Genomic DNA, 24,891 nt, shown 5'->3' on the forward strand with positions numbered 1-24,891 from the left:
ATCCAGGTGCTACTGATGGTTTCACCACTTTTACACTCAACTGTTCAGAGCAGAGTTAGTGGGCAATTAGATAAGGCGAGGTTAGTGTGTTCTTTGAACATTCAGTTAATTTAACGTATCTGGGATTCACTTAGATGACATATTTTAGCTGGGCCAACAGGATAGTTCTTGAGTTAAATATTATTTTTTTATGAGAAATGTCAAAATATTGATTAAGAGTTCAAGAATAATGTCGCTGAACCCAAAACACACAGATGTGAAGCCAGCAGACCATTCACAATGATCACACATCTAATTATGGGGCTGTAATCATATTTCTTCTCATATTTGTGTTACTTCATTCTTATAGAAATTGCATTCCCATATCTTCTCATATATACTAGTTATTGTTGTTGTGGTCCTCAGTCCGAAGACTGGTTTGATGCAGCTCTCCGTGCTACTCTATCCTATGCAAGCTTCTTCATCTCCAAGTAACTACTGCACCATACATCCTTCTGAATCTGCTTAGTATTTTCATCTCTTGGTCTCCCTATACGATTTTTACCCTCCACCCTGCCCTCCAATACTAACTTCGTGATCCCTTGATGCCTCAGAACACGTCCTACCAACAGATCCCTTCTTCTAGTCAAGTTGTGCCACAAAGTCCTCTTCTCCCAATTCTATTCAGCACCTCCTCATTAGTTACATGATCTATCCATCTAATCTTCAGCATTCTTCTGTATCACCACATTTCAAAAGCTTCTATTCTCTTCTTGTCTAAACTACTTATTGTCCATGTTTCACATCCATACATGGCTACAATCCATGCAAATACTTTTAGAAAAGAATTCCTGACACTTAAATCTATACTCGATGTTAATAAATTTCTCTTCTTCAGAAACGCTTTTCTTGCCATTGCCAGTCTACATTTTATATCCTCTCTACTTTGTCCATCAACAGTTATTTTGCTCCCAAAAGAGCAAAACTCGTCTACTACTTTAAGTGTCTCATTTCCTAATTCCCTCAGCATCACCTGATTTAATTTAACTACATTACATTATCCTCGTTTCCTTTTGTTGACATTCAGCTTATACCCTCCTCTCAAGACACTGACCATTCCGTTCAATACTCTTCCAGGTCATTTGCTGTCTCTGCCAGAATTAAAATATCATCGGCAAACCTCAAAGTTTTTGTTTCTTCTCCATAGACTTAATTCATACTCCAAATATTTCTTTTGCTTCCTTAAATGTTTGCTCAATACACAGACTGAATAACATTGGGGTTAGGCTACAACCCTCTCTCACTCCCTCCCCAACCACTGCGTCCCTTTCATGTCCCTGGACTCTTTATAACTGCCTTCTGGTACCTGTACAAATTGTGAATAGCCTTTCACTTCCTGTATTTGACGCCTGCCACCTTCAGAATTTGAACGTGAGTATTCCAGTCAACTTTGTCAAAAGCTTTCTCTAACTCTACAAATGCTAGGAACGTAAGTTTGCCTTTCCTTACTCTAGCTATCTTCTAAGATATGTCGTAGGATCAGTAATGCCTCGTGTGTTCAAACATTTCTACAGAATCCAAACTGATCTTCCCCGAAGGTCGGCTTCTACCAGTTTTTTCAATTATCTGTAAAGAATTCTTTTGCAGTGGTTACTTATTCAACTGATGCTTTCTTTGGAATTGGAATTATTATATTGTTCTTGAAGTCAGGGTATTTCACATGTATTATACATCTTGCTCATGCGATAGTAGAGTTTTTTCATGATTGGCTCTCCCAAGGCTATCAGTAGTTCCACTGGAAATTCGTCTACTCCTGGGGCCTTGTTTCAACTTAGGTCTTTCAGTACTCTGTCAAATTCTTCATGCAGTATCATATCTCCCATTTCATCTTCACCAACGTCCTCTTACGTTTCCATAATACTGCCCTCAAGTACATCGCCCTTGTATAGACCCTCTATATACTGCTTCCACCTTTCCGCTTTCCCTTCTTTGCTTAGAACTGGTTTTCCAGCTGAGCTCTTGATATTCATACAAGTGGCTCTCTTTTCTCCAAAGGTCTCTTTAGTTTTCCTGTAGGCAATATCTATCTTACCCCCAGTGAGATAAGCCTCTACATCCTTACATTTGTCCTCTAGCCATCCCTGCCTAGCCATTTTGCACTTCCTGTCGATCTCATTTTTTGCTTGCTTATTTACTGCATTTTTATATTTTCTCATTTCATCAATTAAATTCAATATCTCTTCTGTTATCCAAGAATTTCTATTAGGCCTCATCTTTTTACCTAGTTGATCCTCTGCTACCTTCACTATTTCATTTCTCACAGCTACCCATTCTTCTTCTACTGTATTTATTTCTCCTGTTCTTGTCAATTGTTGCCTAATGCTCTCTCTGAAACTCTACAACCTCTGGCTCTTTCGGTTTATGCAGGTCCCATCTCCTTAAATTACTGCCTTTTTGCAGTTTCTTTATTTTTAATCTACAGTTCATAACTAATAAATTGTGGTCAGAGTCCACATCTGCCCCTAGAAATGTCTGACAATTTAAAACCTGGTTCCTAAATTTCTGTCTTACCATTATATAATCTATCTTCCAGTGTCTCCAGGCCTCTTCCATGTATATAAACTTTCATGATTCTTAAACCAAGTGTTAGCTATGATTAAGTTATGCTCTGTACAAAATTCTACCAGGTGGCTTCCTCTTTCATTCTTTACCCCCAATCCATTTTCACCTAATACTTTTCCTTCTCTTCCTTGTCCTACAATTGAATTCCAGTCACCCATGACTATTAAATTTTCGTCTCCCTTCACTATCTGAATAACTTATTTTATCTCATTATACATTTCTTCTACCTCTTCCTCATCTGCAGAGCTAGTTGGCATATAAACTTGTACTACTGTGGTAGGTGTGGCATTCGTGTGTATCTTGACTACAATAATGCGTTCACTATGCTGTTAGTAGTAGCTAACCTGCACTTCTATTTTTTTTTATTCATTATTAAACCTACTCCTGTATTATCCCTATTTGGTTTTGTATTTGTAACCCTGTATTCACCTGACCAGAAGTCTTGTTCCTCCTGCAACTGAACTTAACTAATTCCCGCTATATCTATCTTTAACCTATCCATTTCCCTTTTTAAATTTTCTAACCTATCTGCCCAATTAAGGGAACTGACATTCCTTTTTCTCTCCAGTATGTACAATGCCAGTTTTGTTTCTCCTGATAACAATGTCCTCCTGAGTAGACCTCACCCAGAGATCCGAATGGGGGACTATTTTACCTCTGGAATATTTTACCCAAGAGGACACCATCATCATTTAACCATACAGTAAAGCTGCATGCCCCTGGGAAAAATTACAGCTGTAGTTTCCCCTTGCTTTCAGCCGTTCGCAGTACCAGCACAGCAAGATTGTCTTGGTTAATGTTACAAAGTTAGATCAGTCCATCATCCCCACTGTTGCCCCTGAAACTACTGAAAAGGCTGCTGCCCATCTTCAAGAACCACACGTTTGTCTGGCCACTCAACAGATAACCCTCCATTGTGGTTGCACCTACAGTATGGCTATCTGTATCACTAAGGCACACAAGCCTCCCCACCAACAGCAAGATCCTTCGTTCATGTGGGGGGGATATACTAGTTGTACAAAACATACATCCATATATTCAAATGTACCTACACTATTTAAAGAAATACATAGAGTGAACTTAAGGCTTTTCTTTATTAATTTGTTAGATTTTGACTGGTCCAATAACTTTTTGGCAAATGTACTGTCACTTGGTGGAACGTAACTGCTAGTGAACCAGGCTTTCATTGATGTTTCAAATTTGCTCTTACAAATGATACAGAGATGACCAACATAAGGATTATACTAAATGCTTTAATCTGCTGCTGACAATCACTCTTGCCAAAACAATTTTGCTTGATCACTTGGTTTTTACCTCTGTCAATCCGCCTCTTTTTTTTTTTTTTTTTTTTTTTTTTTTTTTACGTACTATTACGCAATTTAGCACTTCAATTGCCCGAGAACCCTCCCTTTCAAAACACATTATCTCATGTTTGAGTTCAACATGCTACTGCTGCCAAATGGACTACAATCTATGAGATAGAAAAAGTAATTGCTGAAAGTGGCATTGGATGACTTTCAACACAATCATTAAAAAAGTTTTTGTGGCTGACCAGAAATGCAGCTACTAAATCATTGTCTTGTGTTTACCCCCCTCCCACCAGTTGACTTTTAGTTGTTAGGTGCAATGCTTTTTTTCAATAAGCAAAAATTATTATTTTTTGCACAGTAATCAGTTGTTCTGGTTCATGAGGGACAGACTGAGAACATAAACATCCACAATATCATATGGAATGCTTCTGTGGGTTCAGTCCAGTATCTTATGATGGTGTAATCGACACCTCTTTACCCAGATATGCTTATAATCAAACAATGTAAAATACTTGACCTCACATTCTCTGATAAAATTTTGTAATTTGAAGAGAAATTTTCATTTTGTTTAACCAATCATTTTCATTATAGAGAAGCACCTAAATTTACTTCCTGTGGAAGTCAGTGTGATGTAATGAAACAGAACCATGCAGAGCTTTGAAACTGTCCTGCTTCAAATACCTAGCTTTGCAGTCAAAGGGATGGTTTAAATAAACAAATACATTAAGTCTTGAGATTGATAATCTCTCCTGTTTATTCACAGTGGACTGGAACTGCTCATGGCATAAAATATGGATTATGTGATCACTGTAACTTTTGTTATTGTACTACTGCAGTGTAGGTACACCAACACATGGTGTAGCATTTCCCCATCTTGTCCTTGTCAAATGTACATTCTGTACCACTATGACACTGTGTATTAATCACTTCAGTGAAACTTCACATCTGTGCCTGACAACAAATAGGGGATAAACACATGACAACAGAGCAATTTCTACATTGAGGGATATAATTCTATAAGTTTGCATGTGGTAGCATATAATTTTCAAGTGCATGTTCAGCTTTTGCCACATAATACCTCATTTAAGAATCATGTGTCTCTTGTGACTTTAGGATTGTTACTGTGAAATGTAGAATGTTATCTTGCTGACTCAGTTGTGACCACCTTATGCAAAAGTGCAGTTAAATTAATTTTATCAGATGGATAATGGAGAAGCTAAACCCCATGGGACTTCATTATGCGTGGATGGATTTTTACGTTTCTGTCCAGGGGCCAACTAACACATCTGTCACATTAATCATAAATAAATTCAGTCAAGTTCAGTACATGCAGGACAGAATTTGCTATGAAATAATCTTCACTACTCACAGCATATTGAATTTTTTAACACACTGAATTTATTCAAAATAATACCTTTTTCACAATTAACAAGTGTTTCTGTGTGAGTGTTTAAATAAATTGAACAAGATCACATGCTCAGACAAACTTCTGAAAAATACATGAAAAATGATTGAAATTCTTTAGCACATGTCTAAAGTTACATTTTCATAAACATGAAATAAAGAAATTCTAAGTGCAGATCACTCTATAAGTTAACTGCGGAAAAGCTTTTAAAGTTTAGTTTAAAGTTGCCTAACCCAAAATATTCAGAAGCCACACATCAAAAATATTTTTAAATATTTGTGATCAACACATGTGAATATCACAAATCCTCAAAGCAACCAGTTCATCCGAAGTGAAATTTTCAAAATCCACATAAGCTGAAAATCTTTCAGTGTTCACTATAGAAACACATGTTGGACATACACATACCGGACAAACGCAAAGTGTTTCCCCCCCTCTGCACATGAAAATGGCTCTTTTTTTTTTGTACTCTTGCCTTTATGCGAGTCAAATTCAAACACTTCCGACTTTCAAAAACATACTTAAACCTATACATTACCTGTATTATATCTCAGTTTGGACATAAATTTCATAAGCTTATATCAGTCTCGACACAGATTTCATCAGCTTTCTAAAGCTGATCCTAGTTTTTATGTAACTTACTCTGCATCGTTATGCTGTAAGTAAAGATATAAAACTGAAACCAAATATCCTCATACTTCCCCCAATAATATCTAATTATTAATGGTGCCACTACTTTGAATATTCCCTATCTTATTTATGAGACAATTCAAGTTTTTATGCTTGGAATGGAGATCCCTGCCTATAATTTGAAATACATAATATTCACAAAGAATCTACTATAACAGTTCAATAGTGCTCACTGAGACATAACCACAGACACTTCTTTTGTAAGAATCTCTTAAGATGTTACTGAGACATTCATTTTTAAAGGTTATTTTATACTTCACATATTTGACATTAAATAATGTGGCCATATTTTCTGAAGCGGGGAAACAGGGCACGTCTCAAAAGATTTTTTTTTTTTTAAATTAGCATTAACTTTTAAGCTTTTATGTTAGTGCAATTAGAAAATCTAAAACCTTATTAATGTATTTATTAGCAACAAACAAAATATAACTATCAGGATTCTCAATGTATTCATTCTGGCAAAGGCAATGATATTACAATATACAAAATAATATTTTGTGTAACATTACTATTACTATAAATATAAACACCAAAATTGTTATGTTACATAAATCATAAAACTGTTTGTTATTGGACTTTTTTTCAGAAGAATAAATTTTCTTCAGAACTTTCTCATTCAGCTTCCAGTAACTGAAAACTTCAAGACAGCTTTATTTGAAATTTATTTTTGAAAGAAACAATGATTTTAGCATTTCAACTCTCAGTTGCATTTATTCTGATGTCCATATTTTGTTCATGCTCACGAAAACTCTCTCTACAAGTGCATTAGTATCTGACAACAATAATCAAAATTCTACCACCTTAGAAAAGTTGCTAAATAATAACTTTTGAGAGGTGAAAGACCAAAACATTTCTACCCATCTCAAATGAACTTCTTTTCCCTCATAATTCCACTGAGCAATTCTGTCTGCAGTAGCTTAACATAATGCCATTTTGTTTATCATTGACATTTGTTGATTCACCAGATATGTATCTAATCACTGTATTTCAACATGACTCCAGTTTAGGGCATCGTGAAGCAAGATAGATACAAATTTCTCAAGCATTTCAACTCTGTCAGTCCAGACTGTTAGGTATTCAATAAATGAACCATAGAAAGAATACACTACTGTTTGGAAATCCTCTACTTTCACCTTCTAATTTGTGGAAAGCACATTTTAAAACATGTGGGATGTAGCTGTGGTTCTTTTCTCTGTCATATCTTTCATCTTGGAAACAGCCATGGCTACTTCAACATCTGTTGCAAGCTTACTTTTTATCTGGAGAATTGCCTGGTGGAAAGTTGTGGTTTGGTTGCAGAGAAAAAAACAACTTTTGCCAACGTATTTTCCAAAAAGGCTTTTACTATCACTAGACATTTTTCCTGACAAAGAAAAAAAAGACCTCAATCCTTCAAAAAATGTAAGAATTCTTCAAAGTGCTGGTATTAATGTTAACCACCTAATGTTACTATAATCTAATAATATCCTGTACTCAATCTCAGCACATCTGCAGAAATCCGTCAGTTGCACGGTGTATGTGTGAAAATGACAGTAAAATTTGTGAAGAACGTTTTATATATCAATAGGTAAACAATCTGCAGCAGGGGATGGGGTAGACCATAATCGAACATGGACCAGTGATTTGGCAGTCAAATGCCTTGACCACCAAGCTCACTATGCTTGATGTGTAGAGTGATGGGTTCCCAAACCATATCATGAAAACACAAAAACATTACTAACTCTTTGACCCCCTGTTTTTTTTTTTTTTTTCAAAAACTAGGGAGCATCTAGCAAAAAGCTAAAAACATTTGTCTCTTTATTTTTGGTATACAATATTAGCAAAATTTGATCAAAATGTGTGACTAAAACGTCAGATACTCTCCTCATAAATTTGGACTCTTGTAGCCATGTTACTGTCACAGCTGTGTGGTTTTTTTTTTTTTTTTTACTATTATTCAATATTTTCTCTGTTCAGTCGAGTCAGCCATGGCTAGCCTCCAGCTAACTGACCTGCGCTCTGGATTTCTCCCATTCAGAGCTTCGTCAATCCCCCCACCTCAAAGGATACCACAACCTATTGATGGACTAGTGTGCCCCAGCCTAGCCTTCACAGCAGTCAAAGCACACCCTCTTGGCTCTCACAACAGTTTCCAATTTGGCTGCTAACATTACAACAGGACAAACACACAGCTGCACCTGTTTTTAAAGTTTCCTTTAACTGTTTCTGGGATGTACTGTCTCACTATGCTCGACATAGCTGTATGTCACATGATTTTTTTCCCAGCAGCTTATGTCTCAGTAATCTTTAAATTTATTAATCTACACACATTGATTATATGCAAATGGCCTTAGCTGCCAGACTTGGCAGTCATGTGTGCTTGAGGTGTACTTGCTATTGTGTATGAATGGTGTGTGTTCTCCTGTTTCTCTTTTACTGATGAAGATTGTGGCCAAAGGCTTTGTGCAGTCTCTTCCTTGTGCCTGTTTGCAACATAAGGTGCTTCTTTATGCTAAGTAGCAATCTATCTTCACCTACATTGTTAATATCTTCAGTAGCCATTGTTAACTGTTGAAGAAACAAGATAACTATAAAGGTTCTGTGAGCAAGGCACTGCTGCTTCTGCCAGAAAGTTTTCAGCACTGATCAGATGCATGTAATCCCCATTACTCACGGTGGGGTCAAGAAGACAACCAGAAATATGAAACAAAAAGTTCTTTCAGGGTTGATAGTATTTCTACAAGCATTGTTAAGCATTGTTATGAGTATAACAGTGCAGTCCTAAGCCCACAAGTTTCATAACTCTCTAGAACGACATATTTTTCCAGAGAGATTAAAATACGGGTATGTGAAACCTCTCTTCAAGAAAGGTGATAAAACTGATGTATCAAACTATCACTGAATCTCTCAGTTAACACATTTTCCAAAGTTCCAGAGAAACTGAGGTTCAGAGCTGTTGATTACCTGAATTGTCATGAAGTTTTCAGTTGATATTAGTGTAGTATGTGGCAAGGTCTTTAAATAGATGCTATTTTCACCTTCACTGATCAAAATCTTAGTTCTCTAAACAATAAACTGGCATCAATCAGAATCCTAAGCAACTTATCAAATGCTTTTGACTATGTACAGAATGAAATTTCTCAAATTAAAGATGACTTTCATTGTTTTAGCAGATGACAATTACTGATAGTAATGGATGTCCAGCTTCATTAGAGTGGGGCACAATAAACAATGTAGTACCACCAAGCTGAGTACCAGGCTCTTTGCTACTTCTCATGTTCATAAAAGACCCATCATTCTGGTTTGCCCTCTAAGCAAATGATATGTCTCTCCAAGCTGATAAAAAAAAACACAATAAAAAACCTGGAAACATCTGCTATACATGTCTTTGCTGATATCCTCAAACTGGTTCAACTATAATGGACTCACTCCAAATATCACTAAAACAGATTATGCACAATACCATGTGACACCAAAGAACAAGCTGGCATAAATAAAAAATAAAGGACGTCAACTCCTCCAAGTTATTAGGTGTACACACTGACAGCAAATTAAATTGGTCTGGTGATAATCCAGATCTGGCAAAGTAACTTAATTGCAACAGCTACACACAAGGATGCAGTCTGAGCTACTTACTTTGGATACTTTCACACATTATTGTCTTAGGGTGTCAATTTTTGGTAACAGGCCACTGCAAATAAAAAAGGTTTTGCACAGGAGAGAGGAATGTGAATTACAAGAAGTGTGCATCCAAGACACTCTTGCAGGAATCTGCTCTGGAAACTACAGGTTTTCAAAATATATCTTTCCTCCCAACATGTTTTGTTAATAAAACCATTTTCTCTTCAAAATCAATAGTGCATATCATGTTACTAACAGACAGCAAAAGCTTTGTTCATGAAACATTGAAATTCCAGAGCAAATTGAAGCAATACATGTTGCAAAAATTGTGTTACTCAAGTGGTGAGATTTTTCAATATTAATGAGCACTTGGTTATATAGTTTTATTAATGTGATGTCTCATTACATGTAAACTTAAATACAAATTGTCATGTTGTGTGTCAAAATATCCATATTTATTATCAAGTATTGGAATTATTCTGGGAGTCTCAGTAGTCCTTGTGTGAATACAAATTCTTATAGTATATTGTAAAATACACAGTGGCTTTTTTAATAGTAAGATTTTACTTGTGTCAATTGGATTATTAGCTTGAATGTCTCACTGATGTATGCATAGATATAAATTCTTTTTATGTTGTATAATTTACTATATTTGCATTAAGAAGTCAGTAAGAGGTATAGCATGAATGTACACCATATATTACCCCACTCTATTCATTTTTGTAGAACAGGGGTAGGCAACCACAAAGCCTTCACGATCTACTATCCTGTACCAACATATTAAAGTGATCTACTTTTAAAAATTCAATTGCTACATTTTTAATTTTTGGATACTGGTACTGTAAAACAACTATTTAACATAAAAGTTTTAAATCTTCACTATTTATTTAAAACATAATCATTTTATTTCATAATATTCTCAAGTATATTGTTACATTAATAACACAAGAATTATTTTACATTTAATGTGAAATCTGAGTAACTGTTTTGTCAACAGTGTCCTTCATATTTGGTGTATAACTTGTTACACTTAGTCGAATACACGAGTCCAGATGTTCATCATTCAACCTTGTTCTGTGTTTGTTTTTAATGAAGTTCATATTTGAAAACAGTGATTCACACAGGTAGGCATAAGTAAACAAGGCCTTTATTCTAAGAGCAACATTAACTAAGATAGGGCATTTCTCCTGATGAATTAGAGGCCAACAGGTTTTGGGTTCTGCAACACTTTGTAGAAACAAATAATTTTTAATGATATTACTTAAAGTTCAAGAGCTGCCCTATCTATGTCAAAAACTTTTTCAATGGAAGAAGATATATTCAATAGTCCAATGTTAGCCCAAGGGAAAGATACAAACTGGGTTACCACTGAAATCTGTTTGAAGTCTGAAAACCGATCACTGAAATCATCCCTCAAATTGGAGATCATTATTGCATGACATTCACTATAGCAAGGTATCTCAATTTCTTCTATTTGTGTCTTCAGAGTTAGAAAATGTCTTAATTCACCCTTCTTAAGGCAGCACTCCCACAAAGACAATTTTTCAGTAAAAGAATTTACTTCAGGTATCATATCAGCAATATCTTTCTCATTGCCTTGAAACTTCAATACAAGCTGACAAACTATTCTCATCTTGTTCTTGCAAAAACAATTTGATATCCGGTAAAAGCTTGTGGAAACGTTGCAGCACTTTTCCCTTGCTGAGCCAATGCACTTCAGTGTAGAGCAGTAAATCTCCATACTTTAGTTCTAGTTCATTTGCCAAATCTTTGAAAAGTCGTCTTTGAAAAGAGTGAGACCTAATTTTGTTGACTATCTTTACAACAGTGCTCAAAGTTTCATTCAAATTTAAAAACTTTCCACGCAGGAACTGCTGGTCTAAAATACAGTGATAAGTTAAAAATGGTGGAAAACTTTCATCTCTTTGACACAGAGCAATAAAACCACTTTTAGAACCTCTTAAGGCTGGGGCTCCATCTGTGGTAATGGTTACAAGCTTGTGGATAGGTGTTTTCTCCAATAGAATGAGTTGCTTCTGGGCAAAAAATATATCTTCTCCTCTTGTAAAGCCTTTTAAAGAAATTACTTTCATAAGTTCTTCCTTGACAGTAAAGTTATTAAAAACCATCCTTACAAAAACTTGCAACTGAGCAATACCTGTTGCATCAATGGACTAATCTAATTGCATTGAAAAATAACAGCACTCACCCAACTCTGTTTTCAGTTGAGAGAAAACATCATTAGACACATTTTCAACTCTCCTTGTGACCGTTCTTGATGAAAGTTGAAGGGATTCGATGGCAGCAACTATTTCTTGAAATAAACAACTTGTCAATAGCTTCTCGAAATGCTTCTTTTATGAATTCAACAGCTTCGAAGGGTTTCTTCCTTTTCGCCAATACATACGAAACCCGATAAGAAGCAAGAGTGACAGCATCACTTTTGTCTAATGGTTTCGTGAAGGTGCTTTGTAGAACACTTAATTGATTTTTAAGTTTCTTGATTTTCTCTTTTCTCTGTTCAGAATTTACAGGAAACTCTGTGTTAACACATGGGTGCACAGTTTTGAAATGTCTCTTGACATTTGTCTTTTTCACAAATGCAATCTTAGTGCCACACAATAAACAAATGCATGTGCCATTTCTTTCTGTTATGAAAAATTCGTGTTCCCATTCGGAATGAAAATGATAAATTTGTCACTTTTTGATACACAACTCATTATGCATGAAGTCACGGTACTACTCGTACATCCTCGAAAAGTGTCAACAAGGTATGCAACTACGCATGCTCAGTGCTGAGTACTGACGGCACAAAAAAGTTCTACCTATGTCCTTTCCACGCACTATTACATCATACAAGTTGGTAGCACACGGCACGAAGCTTACTGCCTTCTCCTGACACGTATCAAACACGTTTCACACAGATGAGTGAAACTGCAGCAATGAGTGGTATAAAGGTAGCGGCTGATTTAACTAATGCAGCAAAACAATTTAGAGGTTCAAGGTAGATGCTGGTACCAGTTCTACGCTGTTATTAACAAACAAAACAACTTGTGTCAAATGAGCACACATTTTTACTGCCACGGAAAACAACTGACAATTTTATTCAACAATTTTTCTTTTGCACTCTCAGTACTCAAGCGATATACCAGTAGATCGTGATCGACGTGTTGCCAACCCCGTAGTAAATATTCATTACTGAAACGGAAAAAAGAACACTGACTCATTCCATATACTGAAACTCTACAGCTATTGTTACCAGTTGAACTCCTAACTATATAAATCCTGGACTTGTCAGTGAAGAGAACCCAACACCATAGATCCAGGTTTCATCTCATGTGTTTCGTAACCCACCTTTTTCACATACCATGGAGTTGGGGGATTGATACTGTTACTTGTAATGAACAACTGAAGGCTAACTGTAACATGTGGGGTCAGTTACATATTGCCTGGGCCAACACAGCCCTCCCACTTCCTTTGAAAAAGCGCCACACACTACTAAACTACGCCGAGATTGCAGGTTTACTTTCAGTGTCATTACACAGGTAGCTGTTCATAGCAGTCAGCTGCAGTCAAAAGAATACTGGGAAAGAGGGTTTTGATATGAAAAAAAAAGCAGAAACTATGCCAGTCATGAGGGTGGCAGAGGTACTTTTTTTTTTTTAATAATTCATTCTCAGAAGATGAAGTGCTGTACTATTGATATATAATTACACTGATCAGCCACAACATTATGCCCACCTACACCATAGCTGGTATGTCAATCTTTGGCAAGGATAACATGGACAATGCATCATGACATGGAAGCAAGGCCTTGGTAGGTCACTGGAGGGACTTGGCACCACATCTGCACACGTGAGTCATCTAATTCCCATAAATTCCAGGGAGGCAGGCAATGAGCTCTTATTCCACGTTCAATCACGTCCCCAGATGTATTCAATTGGGTTCAGGTCTGGCGAATTGGAGGGCCAATATATCATACGGAACTTGCCACTGTGTTCCCCACACCACTCCATCACACTACTGGCCTTATGACATGACACATTATCTTGATACACAATGCCACTGCCATGGGAAACATTATCGTCAAAGAAGGGGTGTATATGGTCTCCAACGAGAGTGTGACACTCTTTGGCCATCGTGATGCCTTGCACAAGCTCCACTGGACACACAGAAGCCCACATGAATGTTCTCCCACTGGCACCATGGATGCCCACATGAATGTTCTCCAGATCATATCGAAGCCACTGCCAGCTTCACTTGGTCCCACAGTAGAGGTGCCAAGGAGTTGTTCCTCTGGAAGATGACTCATTCGGACCCTCTCCATCGACATGCTAAAGCAGGTCTTGGGATTCATCAGACTATGCAATGGTCTATCACTGCACAAAAGTCCAGTGCCAATAGTCATGTGCCCATTTCAGCCATGGTTGTCAATGTTATGGTGGTAACATTGGCACATGCACTGGAGGCTCATCATTAGGAGTGTTAAGTGCTGTGTGTGTTCAGACACACCTGAACTCTGCCCAACATTAAAGTCTTATCTTAGTCCCACCACAATCCGCCCAGCCTATGATGTCCGACGTCTGTAATAACGGATGGCTGACCAACCCTACAATGTTTGGATGTTTTTTCACCTTGGCTGCACCACGCGTTGAAGACATTCACCACCACACTCTTCAAACAGCTCACTTGTTGTGCAGTTTCTGAGATGCTAATGTCGAGCATCCATGCTATCACAAACTTTCCTCAGTCACACTCAGATAGATCGCACACATCCTCTATTCCAAACAAGAACAGCACACTCACTGGTACTACATGTGTGTGTCTGACTAGCAGTCATTTCTCACCAGGTGACGCTGCTGTCACCTGGACAGGTTTGTATCGATAGTAGGCCAGTGGTCAAAATGTTCTGGCTGATCAGTGCATCAATGCATGACTTGTAAAATCTACAATGATAACTAGAGACTTCAATGTACTAGATTAAAAATAGTTGTTATTTATGATTTTTACAGCTCATATTCAGCTTCTGTCAATTACAAAAAAAGAAAGAAAACATACCACATCAGCTATATGTTCGATAAATATGTTATCACCAAAATTAATTTTTTCACGCATCAATTTGCCTCTGTTCCATGACATAGGAAAAGTTGTAATGAGCTGCTGTAATCTCTGATGAGGGAACACATCTTCAGTACAAATGAAAACTGCACCTGAAATTAGCAAAAGAGGAAAATTGATTTTACATTTCTCACGTGTAATAATAGAAGTACAGGCAGAATATGAAAACACCTGAACTGTGCCAGAAGTAGTGAAAAGTAAAAATTCACAATGTGAATCATCAAACTATTTCGACATACATAATATGAAATTTATATTCAATTTTCACAACTTAACTCATTAGACAATGTTCCTACAAGTAATATGTTTTATCTAGATTCAGTAAACAAAAACATTTGTGTAGAAGAAATAAATGGATCCACATTTCAATAGAAGTTTGAGTGCTCTCTAGTGGCAATCATAATATATCTTCCATAACTGTAACAGATAATGCCTCACATCATTCAATGATCATTGATTAGACATCTACTTGCCTCTGGAACACAGGATATTATCAGGTGGGGATAAAAATCAGCTATTGGAGCTCAAGGTTTGTAATGAATCACAGTGATCTCTGTTGTATATGAATTAACTACACACTTTTACCACAAAATTCCAAGATTGACAGCATACCATTGCCATTTAAATTGCATAGAACTTGGGTGATGGCATAGGCTAAAGAACAACACAAAATGTATGCTGGCAGAAGCAGAGCAACTGACAAAGGACACTGCAAACTAAATTTTACAAGAGTGGCAAAACTCTGTGAAACACAAAATGTAAGTAAGAATAAATCTCTGGTTGAATGAATGTGAAGTAGAAAATAAGTCGAGTAATGTTATTTGATTAAATACTGATAGCTGTTTTAGTGAGCACAAAGATAAAGATGAAAGTGATTTACTATTAAGGTAGTGCTTCTGTTGGTGGTAATAAAAATGTCTAATTTGTTGGAAAATCTGTTATTCTGAAACATTTACTGTGTGAAGATTACACTCATCTTCTGCTACCATCAAGACTAATGCTCCCAACAAACACATTGTAACTCACAATTTCCAAGTACATGTTCTGTTTAATTTTCTGTTGTATGCAACTACTGATTGCATGGCCATGTGTTATGCTGTCCCCCTGGCAACACTGTCATATGTTGACCTCAAAGTTATTTTATTTGTGGTACAGTGATAGTTAACATTTAATACAGCATGCAGAAATAGTTTCTTGCAGTTTTTTCTCTTTGTATAATGTATGCATTGGTTCATTCCATAGTTCTCCTTCGTGATGCACTATACAGAACAGGATGAATGAATTAATGAGTTTTTAATGGTACTCAATTGTTGACTTACTGACATGAAACATCATTCAGTGGTTCAGTTTCTCGCAAAATTTAACCACTGGCATTAGATCCTTGTGCAGTACTGCATCTATCATTCTAGCATTACTAGATTGCTATATCTTACAACTACTGCATGAGAGTGTGAGTACACTGAGTGTAGAAACACTGCGCATGTGTACTTAAATTGACTGCAAACTGCATCAGTGCAAGCTGGTCTTTAGGTATGCCATAGGAAGCGTGCTCGTGGCACGATCTGCGCCACGCCGTCTGCCAGTGCCTCACACCTATATAAGCAAGGAGCAACACTGAATTAATCCCACTATGTTCTTTTAGTCTGAACTGCTCACATCAGTTGTCCTGTATATTGTTTGTGTTGTATCTTCTGTATGATTGTTTTGTCTTGTTATGTGTGGAGTCATGAGAGGTTTATTTCCATTACTGTTTAGAGCTTCAGATATAAAGACATATTTGTATTACTTGGATCAGTTTGGTGTATCACTTGCTTTCTACATGATTGGTGACGAGTTTGGAACAGTTTCCATGTGTTTGGTCTTTAAGAGCAGTTTCATCAGGTTTAGTCACTATGAATGCTGTGCTACCAGACCTGATTGAACAGCTTACATCAGCAATGACCACTTTGTTGGTTTTCCTTAATAGATAGGGTACAGTTCCATCAGTCTATCCACTCACTTTTCCTCCATTTGATGATTCAGCCAAGGATTGGGGAGCTTCCAAAAAGGACTCAGACAACATTTTCTGACTTTTGGTGTGACAGACTTATTTGTGCAAAGCCTTATTCCTCTCGCGGATTTCACCTGAGGTGTATCTTACAAGAACTGGCAGCTCTTACTGTTGATCACATGTGCAGTTTTTTGTCCAAGTACCATCGCAAACAAACGCATATCGTAGTGGTGCGAGGTGAATTATTCTGATGCGGCAGTAAACCAAACCAGTCATACAGGGCCTGGGCAGTTGAACTTCGTGGCCTTAGCCCTTCGTGATGACTCTTATGCAGACTCTATGGTGCAAGACACAATTATCTGTTTAGCTAATGACAAGGAAGTGCACCAGGAGGCTTTACTCTGTGAAAAAAAAAACCATTGGCAGACATTTTGAAAATTGCACAATCCTTTGAAGTTTCTTGGGTAGCAAGTGACCAGATCGAAGCATGGGGTGATGTGCCAGTAGTGTCATAAGATGTGCCCTTTAGAATGACACATACCTTGCATGAAAAAGCAGCAGTAAACATGCAGGCTCTGCACCGAGCAGACCAAGACCGGCCCAAGCAGCTGCGATCACCATGGTACCAGTGTCAGCATTCTCTTTTTCCTTCTTCTGTTGTGTCCAGCACGGACATTTGGTGTGTCTTAAGCACTGGGCTACTTGTAATGCTTGCAGAAGGACGGCCATATCGTCTCTGTGTGTCATTCATCAAAGGTTGCTCAGGATAGGATCATGGACATAAACTGTGTCACTTCAATGTTCGTGACTTCTCCCAAGCTGTTTATCAATTTAAGTGTTTTTTGCCTAGTGTTCCGGCTACAGGTTGACATGTGTTGCAATGGCAATATTGAATTCTCAAACCGATTTGAGTTTAGGCTCACTATCGTTGACACTGGTCATGCAGAAGCTAGTCAGTTATAACCTCTTAAAAGTCAGTGGTTTGCTCTATTAAATTTTTGGTGGTTGCTGATACCAGTGTTCAGAACTTTTTCAGAATGGACACATTCAGGTACTTGAATTTTCTATCACTGATGCAGTTCACTTTGTGTCAAATTATGTACTGTATACTCAATTGCACACAATGTGTGAGGAGTTTTTGGACTTGTTTTTGGAATACATAGGGTGTGCTATGAATTATTCTGCATGTTTGTTTGAAATCCATGGCTTGGCCTTTTCTTTGTAATGTATGTCCAATTCCTGTCATCTTGAAAGGTCATGTGAAAACAGAATTGTATGGACTTCAATCTCTAGAGGTGGTGCGACCTCTTATGGCTAGCAAATGGTTGGGGAAACTTCGCATCTGTGGTGAATTCAGTACTGCTGTCAATGTGCACTCAATCATGGATATATATCCTCTCCCACCCCAGGAGGAAATGTTGGAAAAAATATTGGATGGCTAGTACTTCCCTAAAATTGATTTGTCTGAAGCGTATGTGCCAGTTCCTGTGGATGAAGAGTCTCAGCGTCCTGGTTTTGAATATTCCTTTTGATCTCTGTCAACATTTATAACTTCCGTCTACCATCCCTGCTATTTTCCAACGATTTTTAGAGCAACTGACTATTCCTGTCCTTGGATTCACTAATTATCTGGACGATATTGTCATCATGGGCTCCTCCACAGCCGATTACTTGAAAAATTTGCATACTTTGTTTCCTGTCTTACTGTTTGCAGGCTTATGGTGTAACCTCGTAAAATTCCAGTTTTTTTTTTTTTTTTTTTTTTTTTATCTTCCACTTTTTATTTGTGATTCAAGGTCTCACAGGATGGGGTTCACTCTCAGCCAGGCCACATCTCTGCTATTATGTCTATGCCCCTCATCTACAAAGGAGCTTTAGGACTTCCTATGGAAGATAGCCTACTACCATAAATTCCTGGCAGGGGTGGCCAGATTGGCTCATCCATTGCATGCTTTGTCACATAAAAATGTACCTTTTCGCTGCAGTCCGGATTGTGAATGTGCTTTTCAAATGGTGAAATCCAAACTACTCTCAGCCCCTTGTTTAGCTACATTCTCTCCAGAACAGCAGATGGTTTTGGTGTCTCACACTTTGCGATACAGCCTCAGTGTGGCCCTAAGGCAATAATATGCTGACAGCTCTGAACAACCTGTTGCTTTCGCCTCAATCTCTCACTCAAGCCTGAAAGCATTACTTTCAGATGGAAAAAAGAGGCTCTTGTCACAGTCTATGTTCTCTAGAAACTTCATGTTCTTTTTTCTTGTATGGCTCCCAGTTCCACCTTATTACTGAGCACAAACTGTTGATTTCCTTGTTTAACCCTCACACTTTTTTGCCTGACAAGGAAGCACACCACCTACAATGCTAGGCACTATTCCTGTCTCGTTACAATTACAAAACCCATTTTTGACCTATGTCTAAAGATCTTGTCCCGCCTTCCTCTGGATCCAGATCCAGACTTTGATCATGGAGAATTGCTTTGCTTCCATCTTGATACTGATACATAGGCCACAGTTGAGGGCTTCCCAATTACAAACTTGCACATAGCAGCTGCCATTGTTGTTGATCTGATAGGTGGTTTGATTTTTTTAACAGGGCTGGTCAGATAAACCGCCAGGTCAGGCTTCAGGGCCCTGTGCACCTATTTCTCCTTATGGTATCGCTTCTCTGTTTCTGAAGGTGTTTTGCTGCTGTCCACGGAAGACTCTCTCCCAAAGTAGTCATTCCCACTGTGCTACGGCACAAGGTTCTACGCCTTCTCCACCAGGGTCATTGGGGAGCTCCGTGCACTAAACTATTGGCTAGGAGACATGTTTTTTGGCCAGTGATTGATGGCAAAAGTGTCAATTTTGTCGCAGCTTGGGAGCAGTGTGTCCAACAAAAGGCAGTTACCAGGGTGTCTCTGCCCCCATCTGATGTATGCCAGCCATGGGAACACATTCATGTAGGCTTTGCAGGTCCCTTCCTGTATTGCTATTGGTTGTTGGTTGTGGATGCATTTTCCCAGTTTCCTTAGAGTCTCCAGTGCTTATCAACATCGCCTGAGGTCACAATTTATACACTTCAGGTTTTTTTCTACTGAGAGGTTGCCTTGTACCTTATTTCATGATAATGGTTCTAGTTTGTTTCTCACACCTTTCAAAAGAACCAAATGAAAATGTTTGATGTGGATTCTTCACGGGATGACACCTTCTCTGTTTTCTGAGAACCTATCACTTAATGCTTATGGGGGAGTAGAGTCCAGCTGAGTTGCTTCACAGCCAGCAGCCATACACGTTCCTTCACCTTCTGTGGCCTGCAATGCATCCCGCAGTCAATTTGTCCAGCCATTTCATGCCACGATCACCCATGTGGGTGCCAGGATTTGATCGTCAGGTGAATACCGGCCACTGTTGTCCCCCACCGAGGACACTGTCTTTGTGATTTCTGTACAGCCAACGGGCTGGTGGCATGCCACTTTCATCAGTCCTGCCCCCAGTCACTATCGGACTTCACCGTCATTGCCTCAGTCAACGTTGCCAGCGGGTCCAGCACTGTCTGCTCCACATTGGGCCCTGCCTGCTAATGTCAATGCGGAGACGACGACGGCACACTTTTCTCTGGTGCTGTCATCGGGCAACGTGCGCACTCATCACCCTGGGGCGTGCTCGTGTCTCCACACATTTTGGTCCTATGCTCCAGTGCCTGCCCAGCACAATTTTCCGACCCCGCCATCAGCACCAGTTGCTGGCACTTCGGAGCTGATGGATATGTCTCTGCCAGCATGTCCTATGTCACCAGGGTGCCCAAAGGAGAGGCATGTTGAATCCTGCTACTAGGGCATGCGAGTGTGAATGCGTCATGTGTAGTGTTGCTGCACAAGGTGTACTTAAATCAATCACCAGCTGTATCAGCATGGTCCGGCCACTAGAGGCCTCCTCTAGAAAGCGTGCACATGGCACAGTCTCGGATGTGCCATCTACTGGCGACTCGCACCTATATACACACAAAGCAGCACTGTTCTTTTTAGCCTGTACCACTCACATCAGTTGTTCTGTGTATTGCTTGTGCTGTACCTTAACTAAGATTCTTTTGTCTTATTATGTGTTGAGTCACAGGAAGCTTATTTCTGTTATTGTTCAGAGGTTTACAAATAAAGTTGTATATGTGTTATTTGGATTGGTTTCATGTATTACTTGGTTCCTACATAGATGAAAGTAACAGATGGAAAATATTTCATAACAGTTACTTAAAGTTTTTAAAGAACAACACTGAATGAATGTTCAGAACAAAAAGTACTGAAAATTTCAGGGAAGTATTGCTTTGTGAAAGGCACACGGTTTTGTGTTTCAACCTAATGTTTATTTTTAATATAATATTGCACAGAATTTTCCACCAAAGTTTATATAATAACATTGCTTGTAATGATTAACTTCACTATTTGCTGTTAGTATCCTTCATCGCTTAAACAGTTTTCTACGGTATAGTTTGAATGCACACTACATATTATTCTTATTCCAAATTTTTGTGCAGAGGATAGCTCGAGAAGTTATAGAACTGCATCAAAATATTGAAAACTGCAGGCCAGTTTCACTGGCGTCTCTATTCTCAAAAATGACTAAGCAATCATGACAGAGACAAGTTATGTGGGTAGGCCTAAATACAATCTCTTTAACGAAGCACCTTTTGGTTTTCAAAGTGGAAGAAATACAATATTGGCCATTGCTGAGTTAAAAAAAAAAGTGGTACAAGCATCTTCTTAGACTTGTCCATAGCTTTTGACACCACTGACCACAAAATACTATTGACACACTAGTACAAGAGTAACACTGAATGAGTGGTTTCAGTTTCACTTGGAAAACAGGGTGCTGACTGAAGATTGTTCTCACATCTGCTGACAATAAGTTTTTAGCAAAACAATTGTCAGACAAGAAATATATCAATACAGTTCTTCCTCAGGGTAATGTATTGGGTCCAGATCTATTCTCAATATATATCAGGTGACTTTACAGACAGTGGAAGACATGTAGCAAAAGTTCTCTTTGGCAATGAGAACAACATCATAGTCACTGATAAAACCTTAGAACTCCTACTACAGAAAGCAAAGGAAAGCATCAAAGACGTTTACAGTTGGATGGCATGTAATACATTAACTTTGAACATAAAGAAAATGAATGTATGCACTCAGCATAAAGAGAGGAAACAACTCTGTCACTTTAAGCCTAGGTGATAAATCTATAATAGATTGTGTTGCAAAACACAAGAGTTTTTAGGGATGAACATTCATTGTCGGCTAACACGGACTGAAAATAAAATGGTACTGGCAATGTCATCAGCATACTACACTCCTTAGTGCGAAAGTGTCAATTTGTAACAACCAATGTCTTGTGGTGATATGGTGCACCTATGTATACTCAGTTCTAACTTATGTGATTCTTCTCTGGGAATCGAAGGCACAAACCATGAACACAGTTTTTAAACTTCAGAAAAGGGGAAAAGAATAATAACTGTAAATAGTGATTGGGCTTAATGCAACGAGCTATTTAAAAATTGGGCATTCTTACTGTACCAAGCGAGTGCAGACACCAATCTGTGGTGCACAACAGGGGAAGTATTACTAAGTACTGCACTAACAGTTCTAAACATGTTCGTGGAACAAGAGCCAGTTTGAAGTTACATTTCCACAGGAAAACAAACAAAAAACTCAAAACAGTATTTTAAATCAGGGGCTAAAATTGTATAATAAATTGTCAAAGGAAGTGAAAAAGATTACTAAAACACATTTGTTTAAAAAGGCAGCTAAAACGTTCTCCACAAGTAATGCATATTACAAAATTAAAGATAACATAGGGGACACAGACTAGTTGAGAGAGTAATGAAAGGGGATAACTACAGCACCTTGTCACATTTAAATACAAGATTATGGTTTACTGCTTCCACAAAGATCTTCAATGTAATGTCTGTTGGCTTAGTTTTTCAGGTGGACAGTACCACATAGTTGAACATGGAATCCAGAATTGAGGTAATGGGCACAGCATTTTCTCAGTCCATGAGTCATCAGCTGGTGTCTTTAAGTGTGAATAGCAGTACAGATTGGAACTATGTTTTAGACTGCAAGAGACCAGACACAGTTCAGGAGTCATCAGTAGGTCTCCTCAACGTGTGGCCAGTGCATAAGGAAACCATGGTTACCTGAAACAGTTTGTGTGTTATTGAAAGAACATTATACAATAAAGAGTTGCTGAATAAGGCAGTGCAGCTCTTAGGACACTGACCTCATATTTAGGAGGACTGAGCCGCTCTTTCCAGCCATCCTGATTTGAGTTTCCCTAGACTGCTAAAGCAACAGCTGGGTTAGTTCCTTAATTGAGGCCACAGCTGCCCATACATCCTATCCCTGTAGGCCACCTGTCTTATCCTCTTAAAACATGTTATGTATGCTGTGTGTTATATTTTGGTCTGCTGATTGCTATTTTATTACCTTAACAAATCCTATATCATTGCAAGATGAACCTTGGATGAATACAGATAAATAAAATAAAATATGGTACTCTAGAAATTTTAAATATTTGTTGTGAAAATCAATAATCACATTCAGAGAAACAGTTGCTGGACTACAGTGTTTTAAGAAAGTATGTAATATATGCCTTCCAGTTTAAGTTCTTCATAAAATAGAACAGAACAGAATAGAATCTTTATTGTCACATGAGATGTTATTTACAATCATTTGATTGAAACATTGGTGACTCATTAATAAATAATTCTGTTCCTATGGAAGTGTACCCTGAAACAAGATACACTAAAGAAAGCATATGGATACTCCCAGAAACGCACTACAATATACAAATATAAAAATGTTAGATTTCTTCCCATTTCTTAAAATTTTCCACAGTGGTTTAAAATCTTTGTTTTTAATTATTTTTCATGTTTGTTTCTCTAGTTTATAAATGTGGTCATACTTTGTAAGAGCACAAACTTCCATAAAAGTAGTATATATGTATACATCTAAATAAAATAGAAAGAAACTTCCACATGGGAAAAATATATTAAAGACAAAGATTCCAAGACTTACCAAGCGGGAAAGTGCCGATAGACAGGCACAATAAAATAACACACAAACACACATACAAAATTTCGAGCTTTCGCAACCGGCGGTTGCTTCGTCCGAAAAGAGGGAAGGAGAAGGAAAGATGAAAGGATGTGGGTTTTAAGGGAGAGGGTAAGGAGTCATTCCCAATCCCGGGAGCGGAAAGACTTACCTTAGGGGGAAAAAAAGATAGGTATATACTCGCGCACACACACACACATATATTTGGATGGATGTGTGTGTGTGTGTGTGTGTGTGTGTGTGTGTGTGTGTGTGTGTGTGTGTGTGTGCGCGTGCGAGTATATACCTATCTTTTTTCCCCCCCTAAGGTAAGTCTCTCACGATTTCTGATACAAAAGCATTGTAGTTTGTGTTTACTGAGTACACCCAAACGAAAATTTTTGAATATGCTGTTTTGTCAATTTGCATAAATTTTAAGGCTAACGAATCAAGCTCCTTTGTGAAAATTGTACACTAATGTTTGAAAAGAGTAAACTGAAAATATGAAATAGTTATTCCAGATTTTTTACACAGTTAACTCCCAATTAATGATAATTTTTGGATATCCACTGCAAACATGATTCAATTCAATAACAAACTAAACTTAGTGTACATGATATTGTTAACTATTTCAACAAAGAGCCTAAAAATAAACATGAAATTATCCCAGAACCAACCTGCCCTTAAGCCTCCAATGGAGAGAGGATACTGCACGGTCAATGCCAATTGCAAACATAACTGTGTCTTGCCACAGCTGCTTTCCCCTGCAACTTCTGTGATGCCACATACTTTTATACCACCACGCAAGAAATCGTCCAGTATTTTGCAACCCACAGATAAATAGTAGTGATTGTTATTCAGTGCTGATTCCACTGAAACATAAAAGTTTACTAATTATTTGAAGAAATGGACTTCTCCTAACTGAAGTATTGCAGCTTGTAATGTAATCAATGGAGAAACATATCAATTATGAAACTCTGAGATAATAATGAAAGTGGTGTATTTAGCATATTCTGAAAACAATTTAATGCTCAACCATTACTATCCGAACTTTTTCTTAATTTTAGCTCTGTATAGTTTTGCACTGGTAAAGTTGGAAGACTTTGGGCCA

The 24,891-nt window shown here is 37.9% G+C and overlaps 1 protein-coding gene across 3 annotated transcripts in view; it reads right to left on the reverse strand.

Annotated features, from left to right (window-relative positions):
• LOC126334537 (DNA repair protein XRCC3-like) overlaps positions 1–24,891 on the reverse strand; it is an 86,587-nt gene that overhangs the window by 15,128 nt on the left and 46,568 nt on the right. For 2 of the 3 annotated variants that reach the window (XM_049996894.1, XM_049996895.1), the window contains 2 exons: positions 24,458–24,652; positions 14,665–14,816 (listed from right to left, as the gene is read on the reverse strand). In XM_049996894.1, the coding sequence (XP_049852851.1) occupies positions 14,665–14,816; positions 24,458–24,652 (347 nt within the window). The remainder of the gene's footprint in view (positions 1–14,664; positions 14,817–24,457; positions 24,653–24,891) is intronic. The other variant, XM_049996896.1, reaches the window with a different exon arrangement.

Source organism: Schistocerca gregaria, chromosome 2 (genome assembly GCF_023897955.1).
Source record: "Schistocerca gregaria isolate iqSchGreg1 chromosome 2, iqSchGreg1.2, whole genome shotgun sequence".
Lineage (NCBI taxonomy): Eukaryota > Metazoa > Arthropoda > Insecta > Orthoptera > Acrididae > Schistocerca > Schistocerca gregaria.